Source organism: Anas platyrhynchos, chromosome 13 (assembly GCF_047663525.1).
Source record: "Anas platyrhynchos isolate ZD024472 breed Pekin duck chromosome 13, IASCAAS_PekinDuck_T2T, whole genome shotgun sequence".
NCBI lineage: Eukaryota > Metazoa > Chordata > Aves > Anseriformes > Anatidae > Anas > Anas platyrhynchos.
This window is the reverse complement of record NC_092599.1, coordinates 3,612,050-3,631,549: the sequence shown is the minus strand read 5'-3', so window position 1 is coordinate 3,631,549 and position 19,500 is coordinate 3,612,050. Positions and strand designations below refer to the sequence as shown.

Genomic DNA, 19,500 nt, shown 5'->3' with positions numbered 1-19,500 from the left:
AAAACTTCTATTCAGAACTTTTTTGACATTTTCTTTTCAATTTAGACAACGTACAGCAGGGTGGGGCCTTCCTCACCTCCACCATCTCATCACTCAAGATGGTACAGCACATGGCAACGCCAAGTAACTCCACCACCTCCCGGCTTTCATGCAGTGGCACCACAGTACTGCCACTATGGTGTGGGCAGAAACTGGCCAAGAACATCAGCCGTCCCACCACCCCTCACAAAAATAAGGCCATCAGCTCTTCAAATATAGCACAGAGCCGCAGGACATGCCCAAAATACAGCTAATGCTATACATAAAGCAAGCGCACTTTTGCCTCATCCTTTCCCCTGAACCCAAGCTAAAATTTCAGTCAAACTAAAGAGCCATCTCCAGACAAAATTCAGTTTTCAACATAAAACAAGAACTTCACAGAAATGGTAATCTCCATTCACTTGCAAGAACGGCTGTGAAATTCAATGAAAAAAGATCACAAGTCTTCGTGTTCACAGAAACGCAGCTTTAAATGACATCAGCAGAACCAAGGCTGACAGATAAAGAGATGCAATTAAAGTTCTGAATTGCTTTGTTAAGCCAGGCGCCGTGCCTGCAACTACTGGACACGTGTCCGTGTTTGGGGCTGATTTCACCTGTCGTGGTCTTCAGCTGTGCACCAACAGCTTCTCTGTCCTGGTCAAGGAACTGTTTCCTCATTTGCTTTGCATTCTGAGAAATATTATCTTTACTACAAATGATGGTGAAACTCCAATCTAGATCCAAACTTCACAGTTTGCAGGTTCCTATGCTATAAAGTGGCAGTTGAAATCAAAGCAATGCACTGTACCCCAGCTTTGCAAAGCAGCCCAGGGAATTTGCTTCCTACCCAAGAAGCCCTGATGACTAGCAGTGGCACCTGCTTAGCCACCACATTTCAGTTCTGATATTTATTTCATGCCAAAAAAAAAAAGTTTCATAAGCAGCTTCAGGGATTTTTTGTACATTTAATTTTGCATTCTCCTCATTCCCCAGTTGTGCCTTGTGCTAAATGAACGTTAAGGGTACTGCCCTTTTAATAGCATTTTACATCTAATATACAGAAGCTAAACTTCATTGTTAATCATTTTAATAAAACTGTTCAGCTCCATGTTAGCTACATAATTTTTGCAGTATAAGTTTAGTCTCTTCTTAAAAAAAAAAAAGTGAAAGAACTAGAAGAAACATTATTATATGGCCAAGTTTTTAGCTGCATTACATTTTCTATTAACCTTGGAGATTGTCAAGGCTGGACAAAATATAGGTTCCCAATAAAACAGCTGTCAATATCCAAGGCATCAACAGTACCAGAACAGGTCTGTGCAACACACCCAGCACAGAAAACGAAGACAATAACTATGTTGTCAGCAGCCATGCTCTCCTGTTAGCTAACTGGCCAAAAAGGCTTGGAGGCAGGAGTGTTGAACGCAAACCATGGACCCCCTATAGCACCAAACATCTCCATGGACACAGCTTGCTCTTCAGGCATTCCAAAGGACCCAAATCATGGCAAGTTCGGAATTACCTTCATTGAAAATAGCACTTTTCATAGATGTAAGGCACACTGTAAGAGATCCTTGAGTCTCTGGTTTTGGCTGGGGGTACATGTTGACCTTCAAAAATTTTTTAAAAGATTTTTTCCCCAGACAACCTCCAAAACCAGTGAGTGTTAAAATCACGAGGGAAAAACATATTGAAGATGGCAAACAGCTTTATTTTTTAAAAATTATTTATATATAACACTCTTTCCCTTATTTTCTGTGCCAGAAAATCTCTCTCCTCACCATACTCCTCTCCTTCACAAGCTATTCATGCGCAAGCTTTGAAAGATAATAGGAGACAAGCAGATTTACATCAAAAAAAAAGATAAGGTTGCTATGGGAATAAAGTGACAAAAAACTGTTACTTAATCCAACATAAAAAGATGACAAATGGAGAGAACTCAAATGGAATTGAAACTGTCACCTCAACTGATAAGGTTATGATCTGTAACGACTGCTTTCTCTCCCTCATTTACTCCATGCTTTTATGTAGATTTCATTTTCTCTTCAAACACTATTTACAGAATAACAATGTAATTCCTATCAAGATTCAAAAACTCTTCAAAACAACAAAAAATGAATTAGAACTAAAAAGTAGTACTTTTCAACATGTTGCTTACTACTGTCATTGTCATTCACTTGCAGACTCAAAGTTGAAATAAGTCCATTCTGCATCAATGCTACAGATGCAGAACTGGACTGCAGGATGAATCTTTGTTTTATATATCAAATATAGAAAAAGTTGATTCAGACATGTAGATTTCTATCTTTAAACTGCAGTCTATGGCCCACAATAACATTTTGCATAGGTTATTAACTAAATTTAGATCTTGTTTTCCCATAGCTGCAGTCAAAGGCTATTCTTATAAATTTTAAAGGCAGAAAGAGCTATCACACCATCCCCCCTCCCAAGCATTTTTAGCACAAAACATCATGACAAGGAATGAGTCTGTCCCATTTTAAAGCTGGCATATAGTCAGAGCACTAGCACGTCTAATGTTGATGCAGGACAAATGTTTTATCACATTCAGTAAAATGTGGTGAAAACGTATTTCCTCTCATTACATATACCCATAGCTGCCTTGACTCATTAAATAACGTGCCAAATGATCTCCTTACACAGTGAACCTTAAAAATGAGAAACGTGATGAAGCCTTAAAAGGTCCAATTCATGGTCTCTCTACTGATAGATCATCCCTGGCAACATAAAGATCAGAAAGTAATCTGGCATGAACCAGCTGAAAAACTTTTCTTAAACATATGGCAGAGCTTTAAAAGACTGATTCTTATTTGCTCTATAGCTCCTCTTGCTACGTAACGGCTTCTGAAAATGGCCAAGCAGCAGATTGGAAGCTCCTCTAAGGTGCCACTGCAAGATTTATGTCAGGGTAATTCACATCAACAGGCATCAAATCCTCTGCCTGTTACTACGACTACTACCGTCACTATTTGCCTCTTATTTTCAGTATCATCGTAATGTTCTGTATTAAAAGAGTTCCTTATGTTATTATTGCACGAAATTACTCCATGCCTCCCTTTCTTCACTAGGGTTTTCTGTTTGCTGTTGGATTAAAATATTAGAAGCTATTTCTAGTGACTGGTTCAAACAAAATGGTTTCTACGCTCAGAAGTTTCTCCACCGGCCCTGAACACTTGACCCTTGAAAGCTCTGTGAAAGGGTAAAGGATAATTGAGCACAAAAACATGCACTGAGGTGTCACATTAAAATGATGTTCTGCCTTCTCTTCCAAGACAGCAAGCAGCACCGATCTAGAAAAAGGTCTGTTTTCCTGCCAAATGGCATGTGCTTGAAATGTTTTTGACTTTCTTACAAGACTTCTAAAAACTTGACAGGAATGTCATAACTGTTTGTTCCATCCAGGAAGGAAAAAAACTACTATATTCAACAGCCGTATCTTAATATTCTCTTTATAGTTAAGGAGATTTGATTCATTTTTAGCATCAATAGTTCTGATTATGCTAATCATACAATAATATAGGTGAGCCTTCATTTGCTTGTATTTTCAAACATGTATAGCAATAAAATTGAGGTTAAGTTCTCTTTACAACCTTGTCATATTTTTTCGCTGAAAGCCAAGTGAGAAAATCGTGTTCTGATCCCTGATATACCTTCACTGCTATTTACAGCCTGTATAAGATGAGTTAAAGGCTTATATTATCCCATTTGTTATTAAACAAGAAATCAAAGGTTCGTTATGGCAAAAATCACGCATTTGTCCAAACGGTAGCAGCAAAGCAAGATTACCTAAAATTAAAAGTCTACATCATTCATGATCATTAAGAAAAAACAAATTTATAGCAGTTTCTTCTGGAAGTTTTTTTCAAATAAATATTTATTCTCAGTTCTTGTGTATTCCTGAACATCTGCCATCATTCAGCTTTAGATTTCCACCTCAGTGTGCCTCCCCTATTTTTCAGCTGTTATTCACAACTGTTTCAACGTCTCTACTACCTCCCTGCTGGTGTCCTCAGCTTCCCAAGTGGCTGATACAGCTTACGTTCAGCACAGTGAACTTCTACCAAAGTCCGCTTCCCTGGTGTTCCCTCCCTAATGTCTTTTATCTTTTTATTTGCAGAGGAAGGGGTTCCTCCCTCCCCTGGTTTGGTATTTCCTCAGCATGACTCACCTACACATCTCCAGACTTCATAAAGCAAGGAGCACCACTAGATCTGTTTTGCAGGTAAGAAACAGAAGATTAAAGGTATTACCCAAAACCCCAGGCATCATCTCACAGGATGAGATTACTCATGAATCTCGGTCATCATTTATTCTTCAAACATTCTAGCCAATGATAGCAACTTCAGGAGGTCGTTTAATCAATAAAGATGCTGAGCAGCCAGCCTAGGATGCTTTTGTCTAGTTCCCTATCAGAAGGTAGAACAACAGGATGGCTCTTCAGGTCATGAGCAAAAACTCTCTTTATTTCATAAACCAGCAAAAGACAGGAAAACAGACAAGGTCTCTCAGCTTCTATCTCCTCACCAGCAAGAGCCTGGCAAGCAAAGTAGGATTACTTCTATAGCTGCTGCTGGGTGTTGGGGAAGAAGAAAGAAGCTGATGTTTTCAGAGAGGAGAAAAAGGGACTCCAAAGCCAACGTTCTCCTATCAGTGGCTTTATTTATTTAGAATACAAAGAGCCTGAAAGTGTTTCCATCTCAAACCTTTTGTTCATGACTTTCCTACCTACTGCTGTCACACACAGCTAGATACCACCATTCATATTCAAGAATCAACACTTAATTCAAACAATTTGTTCCTCATTTTCAGTACCCAATACTTTGCTGAAAACCAATAAAATTAGACAAAAATGGGACCGAGGATGTGGGTCCTCAGTCTTTATGACTGAGACCCTCTGCAGGCGCTCCAGCAAGCAATCACCAGGTTTGCTGCAACAGCTCGTAAAGCATTCTTCTGCATCTTGGTACTCCTCTGACAAAAATATTTCTGCTTTCCTGCCTTTTTAACAGCAGCAATACATCAGTAAGAATATGGAAGGTTTTCATACTTCTTGGAAATATTAAAAAGCACGAATCATGTCTCCCAATTTCATAAGTCCTCTAAACTTAACATTAATAAAAAGGAAAGCAGTGGATCTGATGCATGACATAGCTGAGCCTGAGGGTTTAAATGGAGTTCTTCTCTAAGAATTACACTGACAAAAAATGAAACAAACAGTGAAAGTGAAAATAGCGAACACACCTAAACTGCCATTAAATCAATTATAACATCATCTAGTTTTAAGTGCAAACAGGCTATTAAATCAGTAACCAGAAGGAAAGCCTCCCTATTGGCAGATTACGCTCTAAAGGGCCAGAACAGGAGTCAGGCTTGATGTCCAAATGGTTTGTATGTGTTACACCAGATACTTGAGGTTTTTTTTCAGCAGATCACCATTTTAAGATGCTTGGGAAGGTCGTTCTCAATGCATCTGGAAAATATGATCAGTGCTCAAACTGTGCATTTTTAGGACTGGACAGACAGAACATTAATCAGCTGTATTTGTCCTAAACAACAAATTAGAGGATACCGGTAAACCTGCACTCTGATTTTCTATTTAGATACCTCTAGAAGTTTTCCAGTGGAGCTGTAAACTCACATATAGCACATCACCACTGCCAAGAGTTTTCTTTTTCCTAACGCTCAGTGGAAAGTGCAGCCTGCCTGACACGGTCTAGTCATCTTAGCACTTCATATCTTTACTAGTGCAACACAAGTAGTTCTTTGTTGAAAACCCTGCATTTATGGTTTTTAAGCACATTCACGTGCACAAGAGAATGGTGCCTAAAGGGACTGAATGGGAGGAGAACCTTCCAGCTCCACGGTTACAGTCAAATTCAGCCAAGGCTTGCGATGGCTAAAAGGGGGTGGTTAATGGCAATTTTTTGCTCTGTTTAGATGAAGTACAATCAAAATAGAGTTAGGATACTATTTGTGGTGATGGCTAATTAAAGCTTAGGAGAGAAAGTTAGTGCAGGTGAATTCTACAGGTCTTGTTCTGGACACGCTGATTGAAGTGTGTCCTTTCATCTTCTGAAGAACAAAAATTATATACGTTTACACACACAATTCCCCTTGTTTCATTCCTTTGAACTTTTTTTTCCTGTTTCATAGCCTTCTTTACACCTGAAATATACTTCAAAACTTGCTTTTCCTCTTAATTCTCAGGAGAAACTTTAAATAGATACGTTTTCCAAGAGAACAGAGCAGTCAGCTTCAGCAGTATAAAACAGCAAGAAATGACGAGAGAGCAGGAGAAACTAATGCCTGCTCTCCTACCAAGATTGCTGGGAAAGGCTGGGTGAGCAAGTGAGCAGCACAGCTTGTGCCGGCTGAGGCTGATGGAGATGGCTCTCCCCTTGGAGCTGACTCTTTGGTGCAGCAGTACAATAAATCGCAGTAGGAATTTGAAGCCAAAATTAACAGGAATGATAAGAAAAGACAGCAGTCACGCCAACCTGCAGAGAAGCAGTTTGCACTCTCATGGGATAGGAGTTTACCTTATCTGTTTATCTTACATATTCGCTAGTCACTTCTATAGCAATGCATCTCAGTCATTTATCCTTCCCTCACATGGGAAATAAAAAAACCTGCTATCCAGTTTACTAAAAGATTAAGTGAAATCCAGTTTATTAAAAGATTAAATGAAATCTTCTGGGTCACTTGGGAGGGGTGGGAAAATCTATGAAGGTCAGGAAAAGTCATAACGCTCCTGGAATCAATGCACAACCTGACCCCAGACCATCGCTTGGTTCAGACTCCAGCTGGATGGACCAAATGAACTCCAGAGGTCCCTTCAATCTAAACCATTCTGTACTGCTCTTTTTTTTTTTTTCAGTTGTTGGTTTTCTATTTTATTGATCTTTCAGCTTGTTCTTCAGAGTCATTTAAGCATTGATAATAAACTGTTTTGTTTTGTTTTTTTTCTTTTCAATTTCATAGACTCATAGAATGGCTTAGGTTGGAAGGGACCTTAAAGATTATCTAGTTTCAACCCCCCTGTAATGGGCAGGGAGTTGCTTTCCTGGCTAGGCGGATGTTCCCCTTACTTGTTTCAAACTCGACATGTATACTTAATGCTGAATAATCATCTTCTTTCTCCCTAAGGTAAATAGGCAAAGGCAGCAAGATCATTAGTTATACAGATATAAATATACATCAATAAATTAAAACCCAAAGGCCTTTTTTCCCCCCCCTCTATTAGATACTCTCACATCCTCACTTTGATGAACTGAAGATTCACACAGGATAAACCAAAAGCAACTCAATACAGAACACTGAAATAAGGGAACTAGTTTGAAGTATGTTATCTGTACGGACAAAGAACATCAAAACTTTTATAGACCAGCCACATCTCCATTTCTGTAACTATGATGTTATTTCATAACATTAATTTTCAGGCAAGTCTTAGAACTGTCTTCTTGGTCATAAACTGAACATGAGAAAAATGTTTCTATAGAAAGTCAGAATACCTCCTAATCTGTCTTGATACTAGTTTAAAATTATTATTCTCAAAACTGTTTAACGCCTTGTTTCATGTTTACAGAGTGCTCCCACTAAAATTTGTCTTGAAAAAGACTCAACTACAGGATTCTCAGGTAGATTTTAGAAGTACACTGCTCCAAAAGGTCTATTCATAATATTGAAGCAATTTAAGCAAAAAGATAATGTTAGAATTAAACATGTGCAGTCTCCAGATAGCAAAAGAACTGCACATCAGGATTGAGACCTTGTGCTGAGCTGAGTGAGATGAGGTAGGCAGCTGGAACTGTTCAATTTAGGCTGTTCAGCAAATTACATCTGGCTCAGCCTCATGTCTCCATAAGTGCTGACTGTTGCTACAAGCAGCATGGTCAGTGACAGCAATAAAACCACATTAAGTCAGGGATATCAATTATGGGTGCTCAAGGCTTCTAAGCAGCCCTGCTCCATCCAACCATCTGGCTTCTGGCAACATGAAAAATGGCTTTTTTTTTGCTTGACTTCTTGCCGGTCCTCCAATCTATGAGCTCTGCATTGCTACTCAGAGGACGTTTGGGGAACACTGTAACTGAAGAGAGATGAACGGGAACAGATGCAAAGGAAGGGTGAACAGTGAATGAGGACAGTGTCTTACAGGAGACAATGCAATGGCCATCAGAAAATAAATATTCTACTAGTAATTAGCTCAATAACGGGTATTTTTCTATTAGCTCTGACATTAATTTACCAACTCCATGATACTCAATGCCAACCTGAGGTATGTGAATTTATGAATCTGCAGTTAACATTATCACTTTCATAGTGTGTCCCTTTCTGCAGTTACATTTGCATAGAGTTAAACATTTATTTCTTTGTGTTTTTTTCCTCTCTTCTCTTCCTCTCCAAGAACTCACTTGGTTCATCTGGTGTTAACGTGATTTAACATAAGATACTTTCGCATTCATCTTGAATCCTCAAGACTACCATTCTTCATAAGCAGCAAAAACAAAACTTCCTTTCATCTAAGTTGCTTTCAAACATGACTGAAAAGAACTGAGATGACACAAAATAAAAATATAAGAAAGATTAAAGGACAAAAGAGTCCTTCAACAGATGGGTGAAAAATCTTTCATCCTCTTCGAAGGAGGTTATGTATGCCTCCACAAGAGCCGCTACCAAGGTCAAAGTGATCTGAGTGAAGCTTTGAGAGTGTCAGAGTAGTTCTGCAGATGTTACAGCTCATACTCAATAGACTTGTTTGCATAACTCCAACTTCTGGTGCCTACAGCTTTCTCCATATTATTGTCTATAACAGAAACAGTAACAGCAGCAGAGAACTTTACGCTATGTAAGAGTCAACATATCTTCCTGTGCCTGAACATCACCTCACCCATTATCTAAAATTTTTATATATTTTTTTTAAAAGAGTAAATATGAATTCAACACATCAATCCTGAAGATTTCCAAGCTTTACAATCAAAAATAGATACAACTTTAAGAGTAAAATGATTATCCTTCTTCTAAAGGATATTTTACTGCCTGTTTATGAATGAAACATTAGGATTTCGTTTTCTCTTTTTATACTATTTGCATGTCAGATACTTATGATCCAAATGCTAAGTATTACATTTTATCAATAAAAACCCCAAACTAAAGAAAAATAAGGTTCTAAGATAAGAAAGATGAAAACTAGTACCACATAAAAAACTTAAATTATTTTAGCAGATTTAAGAACAGGCTTTGGTGTTATTTGTTATATGTTTGTTGTGTTTGTTATATGTTTTTGATTTTATAGCATTAATACTAATTTAACATGAACATAACCATGAACATAATGAAATCATTCATTCTACTACAAACGATACACATGATGCAAGTCACCAATGCATGTTACTATTGCCTGAAAAATACTCCTACACTTTAGTTAAGTACTACAATGTAAGTCCAGCAAAAACAGTATCAGCAGGTCAAAACCAGAGAGAGCACACTTAGAAAAATCCATACATAGCTAATGAATTTTAATGTTTGGATTCTACCCGTTGGTCCCCCCGCCCCCATCCTCCCAGTATCCTTCATTACATCAACTAATCACTTAAAATTTCTTTTGGCTTAGCCTGTATTCTAATTAACTAATAACATATCTCCTTTGAATAGTAACTGTACTGAGCAGTCAGCATATTTCCAAAGTTACATATGAGAGATTCAGAAATGCATGCATACATTCTGCAAAAACAATTTGTTTTGCTGACATTTATAATGTCAAGATTTGCCAATTCAGACGCTGCAGTGTCTAATTGGCTTTACAAGTAATTCCCCAATGATACCAAAGACATAGCAGTAGGCATTGCAGAAAGTGGACTTACATCCTTCAAGTGGTTTTAAGACTACAAACACATTTTCAACTTGAAATATTTCCAGGTGCAGCCCAAAGGGAAGCACAGTCCTGGCTGGCACAGCTGCACTTTTTAGCTAACTCAGGATGTTCACAGCCTCACTTTCCGGACCACCGCCACATGCATTAACTGCTAAAGCAGAAGAGCAGGAAGAACAAGAGCAGCATTGAGGAATGCCACAGTACGCTGCCAGTAGTCTCCCCCTGCAGCTCCCTGCTGCTCCCCCATCGCCGTTTTGGGCTGACCAGGGGCTCAGACGGAACCAGACTTTTGCATGGTATATATAACAGCATCAGGACCAGACAGGCAGACATGGGGAAAGCATGGAAGCAGCAGCAAGACAGCATCTGCTCAGAAGTATGAAAATGTAGCTTTGCTTCCTGCAGTTCAAAGGAGAGAAAAACAAACTCCCCCTATTTTAACCAATATCTATGTGCAAATCTCTTATGATTGGCTCAACGTCAGAACATTCAGTATTTCTTTTAGAAAGCAAACCATAAACTAGGAAGTAGCCCTGAAGAAGAAAAAACTGTATTTAAGTCTTTTTTTTTTTTTCCTTAAGGACATGTTTTCTAAGGAAAAGTGCTTGCATTTCACAGAGACAATATTAGTACCTTTCATGTTAAAGACAGTGAAGCCATGTTGTTAAACCATTCATGACCCTCTGCATTCCCACATAAAGCTCAAATCCACAAACCTTGCTCAGTTATGTTCCAACGCACCTCAAACAAGAAATCAATCCCCCTGAGGGCAGCCAAAACACAAGCAGAGGTTACAGGCGTGAGAGGAAAGCAGGAAGGGGCATCTCCACGCGGCCCCTCTTTCTCCACCCCTGCACTGGAGCTGCTGCCAAAAAAAAATAAAAAACACACACACCTACTCCCAACAGACCCAGACGATAACCTTTTTACTAACTAGTTCACATGTCAAGCAGTAGTTGCTTGTTTCAATTAAAGCACATTCATCACCCTCCCCTTCCCTCAAACCACCCCTAACTTCAAAGCAGCCAATTCAGATCACTCTTCAGAGCCATCCTCTACAGAAGCCTGATTCAGAAACAGGAGAAACCATGATCACTTGCCAGCAAGGCCCCTGAGGAAAAGACCGTCAGCTTGAGATTCTGACAGCACTGACTGTTGCTCTCTAGTCCTTCTTCCAGTTCTTCAGCCAGCCCCCTTTTAGGAAGCAAAGAGATGCCTCACAAGGGAACTTCTCTTTTTTTTTTTTCCCTTCTGTTTGCATTGCATATTCAAGAACATCCCAGACCTTTATCAAATGAGATGAGTCACAACAACAAAAGGCTTCCTTCCCTCTTTCAAGACAAGTGCTGTCATTGCAGCAATTAAAAACATCAACACAGCACTGACTTACTGAAGCACGTATTTTGGTAATTTGGGAACCATCAGTGATGCCTGCTCTTTGCAGCTCTGATGGTGCCAATGCACACTAAAATCACTGGCAGGACAGACTAGGGGCCTCCTCTCACCCCCTCACACATAGCAGCATCATTAGGGATGGTCAGAGCACATGCTGAGCAGCCACCAAAATAAGTTAGGGACTTCTGGTGCTACTATGAGTAGTGACCTCAGAAAGGTAAAGAACAACAGCTCAGAAGGGATGCCGTGGCAGAAGGAGAAGACCTGAAAAGCAGTACAGTTCCCAGCACTGAGAACTAGCTGGATTGCTGTCTGGCAGAGTGGGAAAGCAAACCTCTGAACTGCTGAATTGGTGCAGTGATAACACAGCACAGCTCCTCATGAATAAACCTATTCTAAAATAAACGAAGCTTTGAGAAAAGCTGAAGCAATCATCCTCCGTAGCTGCAAGAATTTGAAGTTTCCAGTTACAGAGAAACACATACTGCAGCTATTATATTAGCATACCTCTGGTGCATGCATTTCTAATAACATCTCTACCGTTATCAACTATCTTCTGCTTGCTTTGAAAGCAGAGCTCTGTTTAGTAACCTTGGAGCAGAAGTTATTTTAACTCATTCACTGTTAATATTTGAAACCCTTGTATTGCATGCATTATTGTATTTTGTTACCTCCAAGACAGCCAACAAGTAATACCAGGAACAGCAGCTTCCACAGCAGCAGCATCTTCAGTTGGCAAAATTCAGTTATTTCAGTTCCTTCCCAGATGAACTGCACATTTAGTCTTCTGTAGGCAAGGTTTAACCTGTTAAGAGAATAGAGGGATGACAACCGGATTCAAATTTAAGAACTGGCTTCCATGTAAACATGCTTTTTAATAAATACAAGATGGACAGATGCTCTAAAATGCCTCCTTTTTCCTTTGACTGAGCCCCAAACAGAAGTGCAGATGTGTATGCATACAAGGTGTTAGGAATTACCTAATTCAGCAGGAGCACAGCTGGCAAGTACGCTGATTTTGTAGTTGCCTGCTTCCTGGTAATCTCTGACATACATTTATTTGTAAGAAACAGGAGTTTTAAAAGAAGAGGATACATGAGGTACAAGCACATATAAAGAACAGAAGTTTGAAATTTAAGACAACCATTAGAAGAATTCATTCCACTTGCCTTGTATACGCTGCACTAGCAACAACCTGAACATGTGCAATAACTGATTTAATTAAAGCCATCTCTACTCTTCCCTTTTTGTTTTACCATACCAGGTCTGCGCTCGACGTGCATAACAGCAGCACAGAAACCTGAAGAGGAAGATGCAGCAACCAAAAACACGGAACATGAGCATGTGGCACTGAGGCACATCAGATGCGATGATATGCCACGAAGTGTTTTGCTAGATTCCATTTCTACCTGTGTTACTGGCTCGATTATAAAGGATTTGCCAAGGTCTACTAACTTGGGTATGGCATTCTAATTTTGCTATTTTCTACAAAAGCTTTGCAGTAAATTTTCTGAAGTCGTATGACAACTGTGGCCTTTACATTATGTGTGTGTCACTTCCACAGCATCTGTTTTTTCAGAAGAAGAGTAGCTGGGCAAAATTTGAGGTTCTGCAGTACACAGATCAGGCGAGATCAAATGCTTCCTTCTGGCACTGCAGTCTACGGATCAACGCACAGAAATATGAAGGGCAAAACAACAACCATTAATTCTGAGGTGCCAATCTGAAATGTCTGGACTTTTTTTTTCCAGTCTATTTCATATTAGAGTTAAAAGTTTCTAAGATTTTTGGGAATCTAGTGTTTGAATTTCAATCTAAGCACCCCAGGCAGAGAGATCACCCAGAGGATTCCCTCAGACACATCCCCAGCCCACAACTTCAGAAGAATGTGATCTCCCCAGAGAAAAATGGACCTGCTCTTTGCCACCTGTCTCTTCTCTTCCTGCAAGCCCCTGGCTCGTGCATACATCGCTACCAGCTTGCATCCTACTCAAGTGGCAGCTGCTTGACACAAGCAGGTTTCCTTTTTTGCGTGTATAAAAGCCAAAACCCTGTAGCACTGGTGTAGCAGGAGCCTACCTCACAGTCTAGGAAATGACCAAAAATCTGCTGCTGAGAAAAATGTACCTTATGTATCCTAAGAATTAAGTTCTGAAAGAAATCAAAGCATCAGGAACTAGGAAACCTCAGCACAGCAGTATTTTGCATATTACTTCTGAGGGATCCTGTGCATTTTGTTGACTAGAAGTAATAATTGCTGCACAATGCCACTGTAATATTATGATAAAACCAGGCTAGCGTAAGCTGCTGGGCTCTAATTGCACTGCATGTTTGCCAAGAGCTTTGCAGAGGTAGGCATGTCCCTTATTTGACGTGCCCTGAAGGCACCTGGTACAGGCTCTGAAAGGGCTGGAGCAAGTTCAGGCTCTACACCAGTTTGTGTGCTCAGACAGCTGAAGTCTGTGCAGAGAACAAGATAGGAGATACCTGCAGGAGGTGCTTAAACCCAATATTAAAAAAACTACACAAACAGGATACAGACCTACTGCAGCTACAGGAAGAAGAGGGGTTGGCTGGGAATAAAATTAGAAAAGAAAAAGTAGAGGACAACGAAGCAAAAGGATTAATAATATTAAAGAGAAATAATAAAATGGGACTAGGAAATAGACTAGGGAACAAGGAGAAGCAAGGAAGCTGAGGAAGAGCTTTGTCAAAATAGAATTCAATAGAATTTCTCAGATCTGGATGAGCCCAAATTAAAGCTTCAGTCTAAACTGGAGGAATTTCTAGCGTCACTGAGTCTAAACTGATCAGAAATTCCTGGAACTCAGGAGAGTTGCAAAGGTCATGAACTGATTTTTCAGTATTGATTACAAACCACAAAACAAAAAAATAAACTGAGGTGCTGACACTAGAGGTCAGCATATCTTTGCACAGGAAAACAGATATTAGAATCTCATCTTGATAAATTATGAGATTAACATTTTAGTTAAAGTCATCTCCACAGGGCATCGTAAAAATGAGATGCGCTGATTAGTGTAAAATGTCCACCAGCCATTTCAAGTAGTCATGTCTATTTTTTTGGAAAATAATAAATTGAAAATATCCATTTCTCATTTCCCTCAAAATGCAATTGCTAGCTGTGAAAAAAATCACCCAATGTACTTTGTTTCAATAAGGAATACTCACATGGTGGGCTCTAAATCCTTCACATCTCTGCCTTTTGCAGTTCATATTCCAAGGCCAACACGAACCAACACTGGGATGGCAGGGCTCTGGCTTTGGAAACATAATGGTGTACTTTCCACACACAGCTGAAAAAAGTCTAAGTTGAAGAAAGTCGCACTTCTGAAAGTGCAAAAGGAATGCAATAAAAACCACTAGAGAAGTGCTACGTTTGCACATAATTGATCAAGCCAGTCTTTCTGCAACTTGCCTGATCTCTACGCTTGGCTTCAATAAGACAGCCCAGTTCCCTGGGATCGTTCTCTGCTGAGATGAACTCCTCAGAAATGCTGACTGTACATGGAAATACCAACTCAAGGCACACCTATCCAATGCTAGAGCTGGCAAAAGAAATACAAGTGTGTATTTAAATTCACCGGAGCTCCTATCAGCATCTGAAGTTCTGAGTTCGTTCCTTACATTTCTGTGTCTGATGTACGGAAGGTAAGGGAATACATCTTCCACGCAGATCATTTATGGAAGTGAACACATTTGCAAATCTGAGTATTTTAAGGGATAAACAAGATCCAAGCCAGCCCATGAAAACCCACATGTATTTTTCACACTGCTCTTCTCAAGGAGCCTAGCAGCGTGCCTCACCAACAGCAGCATCACGAAGGCTATCGCGCTGCTCAGTGGATCTCAGCATTTCAATAACACTAATTCAACTCTGACAACATCCGTTTGTGAACAGGCAAATCTTGAGACAAAGGTAACTTCCTTTTGGAGATGGCAAGGCTTTGGAAAAGTGAGCTACAGTACCAGTACTGAGTGCAATGGGGCCACTACTGGTAACATCCCACTGGAAGAAACACAAGCATGTCTAGCACACCTGTATTAAACTCTAGATAAATGAGAATTAACCAATTAGAAGCTAAGAATCATTACAAAATACAGTTGAAAACCCTACTAAGCAACACCGTGGCTTGTTCCAAAGAAAAGTTTAAAAGGTGCTCCAAGGAGAACTGTGGCTGGTCCAACTCCTTTGGGGGCTCATTAGGTCTTTATTCCACAACTGCATGTAGCACCACTCATTAGCAAGCAGCCTTTGCAGGCTTGTAGCAGTTGTTAGGCTGCCTGTGGCTCTTACTCAGCCATCCTGTCCCTACAGGGACATCAGCACTAGACAAATCATCCTGATGAAGCTGGACTGTAAGCATAAAAAGATGAGGAGAAAGTTTTAGATGAACTCCACTATTAACAATCACTAAGTAGGATTAAAGTCATCTTCAGTGTGTCATTAGCAGAGACTTAATTAAAAGCATCACAGACATTCTTAACAAGATGAATTTACAAAAGCTTAAAAGAGAAGTATCAGCAACTGTTCTGTGGAGTTTTGCTACAACTTCTCTTGTCTTACTGCATGTATTGACTCTTTCAGCCATGGTCTCATTTCCCCGTCCATATATCCTTTGCACCTGATATAAGCCTTGTGAGCTTTAGGGTACAGGGACCACGTTGATAGTTCTAGTCTATGGAGCACCTTCCCTAACCCTATACTTGTCCTTCCTTTTCCCCCTGAAACAAAGAATAATTGTAATAATTGAATGTCCACTCTCAATACTCATTTCTCTACAAACAGCATCACGGTGCATCTCTACCTTATTTATCTCTCTTATTCTTGTTACTGAGGAGTTCTCTGAGCATACCAGCCAGGCTCCTGAGCCCAGCACCCGCAATTCTTTCACTGAAGAGCGATACCCACTACAGAAGGCTGCAACTCGGCTGAGCCTTTTACCACAAACAATTGTTCCATGTCAACAAAAGCAGAGAAATTGCAAAGAGAAAATAATTACAGAATGACATTTATCTTAAAAGTTCCTCAGGAATCCTACCTTATCGTAAGACCACCAGCTTGTACAAGTCTGTGCATTAACCTTTGTGCCAGCAATTTGAGAGCCTCTTTAAATCTAGCCAGAGGTCTTTGCTTTGCACAAACAGTTTGACCACCCGTGGAGACTGCCTACCTAAATCAATTTCGGTACACCTATGGGAAAGCTTCACAAAGGAACTAGCTTTGCATTTTTCCCCTAAGTACAGGGGAAAAAAAGTAACAGAATTTCTTTCAACTCTTTCTATTAAATCAATGACGTGATAAAATTTAAAATTAGTAAGTCATTATAAGCGATACTAACCCCATTCCCAAGCCAAATGGAATACAGTTATCCTGAGCACAGTGTATCAAGTTTGGTATGTTTAGTCACTGCCATTCAGAACTGTGTATTTTTTGCATTGGTACAGTGAAGGTATTGCACTGATAGCAAGTTAACCTTTTAAATGCAAAATATAGATGTTAAAGAAAAAGTCATATTGCTTTTTTTCTATTTTACCTTAGGAAACAGCTTTCATATTTACCAATCCATAGATGATGAGAGAAAGCATATTTGCACAAAAGTTCACTCTTAAAGTCTATCCTGATATCGTCTGCTTTTCCTGCTCAACAAGTCAGCAGAAACCACTACACTTCAAGAAACTGCTCTCTTATTCACACCACGTGATTACCCAGTTTAATTAGAAACATCACAAAACCAAACATTTGATGTTTTCTTTCCGTGTTCTTTGAAAGGCTTGGGTACAGAAGACGTAGCATAAAAACAAAAGAACAATACAGACAGACATCTATTCCCAGATGAAATACCAGGTATTTTGTCTTATAGGCACCTTATTCTCTGGCAGCGTTAGGTGCACAGGCATCGGCTAAGACATTGCACGGTACGGTCCTGATAGGGAAATGCAGATTGAGTTCTTGCTGCCCTGAGGAGCAGGCTTGGAAGTGGCTGCAGTGCTCATCTGCATACAGACTTCCTGTGCCCTAGTTACCATCAAGCTCACTTCCAGTTTCCAAGCAAAACGCTACTTTCAATGCCACAAATAATGCCTCCGCTTCGTGCGGTAGGATGGGCATTTTTAGTGCACCAAGACTTTCAGGCTGCTGCTCCTTTGTAAAGATTCTCGACCCACAGTAATGAGGAGCTATGTATACTCAGCACAATGAGAAGTTTGAAGTTGCCCACAAGTGTTATTAAACTTTAAAAAAATACATATATATTTCACATTCAGTCATCGCCAAAAGCTAACTTTTGCTGCTACTTCAAATACCGCTGGTTATTACTCTTACACAGATACACAACCCTCTACGCTTCAGTAGATTACTGAATGTCTTCCCCAAATCCTTGCAACACAATGCCTGTACAACAGCCTCCTGGATTTCAGAACCCTACCATTTAACATACAGTAACATTAACATTTCAACACACCCTTGGTGGCACAATCTGTGCTCTGTCCATCAATGCTTCTGCTCTTGGAATAAGATTTCAAACAAAATCAACTTCCAAAAGCTCTTTTTTTCCTTCTGTCTAAAAATCCCTCCAAAAGATCGACCCATCACAAAAAAAATGTATTTTCTGTTATTTTCAGGCCCCTATTCTTATAATTTGTATGCCCCAAGCTCTCCCCCTTTGATTTACCAATTTCAGACACCCTTTTGATAACACGTATGGGTCATCACCTTTAACCAGGTGTCCTCAGATAGGTGCTTCAAGGCTCAGAAATTCTTTGATCCCAGATGAGTGGATGTCATGAGTCATTTAAAAATAATCTAAGGCTCTAGAACCACGATAAATAAAGTTACTGATATGGAATTGGATGAATTATGCCTTGTGTAGCACCCAACTACTCTGTTTCCATCGCCACGCCTCCAATGACTATGGGGTTTGCTCAGAGTTCTTGCTGACCTCCTGCACCTCGGGATGACAAAGTGATGCTGCTGATGAGCCAAGCCTTCAGTCTGCAAATACAACTGGCCTTTGGCAGCTTGGGTTGCTTTTATTAGCCCTTCCTCTCTCCCTTGCGAGTAGCACACTATTTGTTTCAAAACACCTTTATTTCTACTTCCTATAAATCACGGCTTCAAAAGTTTGTCTTATCCTGCACAGTTGCCAAAATACAACTCATCCCACACACAGCTGGAGTTTGATGCTCCTTGGCCATAGCCAAGTCGATGTGAAGACCTCACCCTGTTGCAGCCCATGTTAGCACCCACTCTGCATGCAGCTGGCCGGCGAGCCCTGCGAGGGCTGAGCAGTACCTAAGTGCCAGGACTTCAGTTGCACCTCTCAAGCGAGACTGTCACTAGGGCCCTTGTGGCTTTCCACTGCTGCTTGGACTCCACTTTGCTTTGCTGGAAAAGAGCTCCAAGATTTCACATTTTAAAGGCTTTAAATTAATACATTTTAATGCAGACTTTTCCAGCCAATTTACTCAGAGCAAGAAAGGACAGATTTTCACTGAAGCACTGTGCTTCAGATATCCAATTGTCAGGTTTTGTGTGCCTTTTTTTCCCACCCGAACCACTAATTCAGCTCTCCACATAACTTACCAGGAAGTCACCACAAAGGAACGTACATCAAAATACATCAAAAACCCATACAGCCAGGTGAGATGCATTGCTCCACGTCAACAGTGATGAAAAACATCTCCTCTTTGCAAAATCCTCATTTTTCCTGCCTCCGAGGAGAAGCAAGCCAGAAAGAAGAGATGACCTGTAGGCAAGCAGACCTAGGACACACTCTGCAGGCTTGTTTTCTGCGGCAGACAGGCAGAGGGAGAAACCTGCAGGTGACCAGAGGGGACTGATCCTCTTTTAAGTGTCTAATAGCAAAAGAAGAAACCAGTTTTGCTATGGTAGGAAAAGGTGAAAGGTGTCACACGCCAATGAGCTAGCAGTAAATTCTTGTTTTTAAATATCAGCAGAGACCTCAGGGTACAGAACTAACACTAATCTGCATGTGCTGGGTGACCTTTACTCAAAGCTAAACTCAGTGTGAAGACATGGAGCAGTGTGGGTGGGGAAGCCACCAGCAGCAGGGCTCCCTGGAAAGCCTTTGGCGTGGATGCTGAGCACATTGTTCAGCCAGGCTTACCTCCCAGCCACCAAAGGCAAACGCTGCACCACGCATGGCTCTCCA

At 40.3% G+C, this 19,500-nt stretch overlaps 1 protein-coding gene across 3 annotated transcripts in view; it reads right to left on the bottom strand.

Annotated features, from left to right (window-relative positions):
• The window catches only part of CNTN3 (contactin 3), a 99,681-nt gene that overhangs the window by 62,148 nt on the left and 18,033 nt on the right, over positions 1-19,500 (bottom strand). For all 3 annotated transcript variants that reach the window (XM_072044302.1, XM_072044301.1, XM_013107509.5), the window contains exon 2: positions 11,980-12,113. In XM_072044302.1, the coding sequence (XP_071900403.1) occupies positions 11,980-12,034 (55 nt within the window). In that variant the 5' untranslated portion in view covers positions 12,035-12,113. The remainder of the gene's footprint in view (positions 1-11,979; positions 12,114-19,500) is intronic.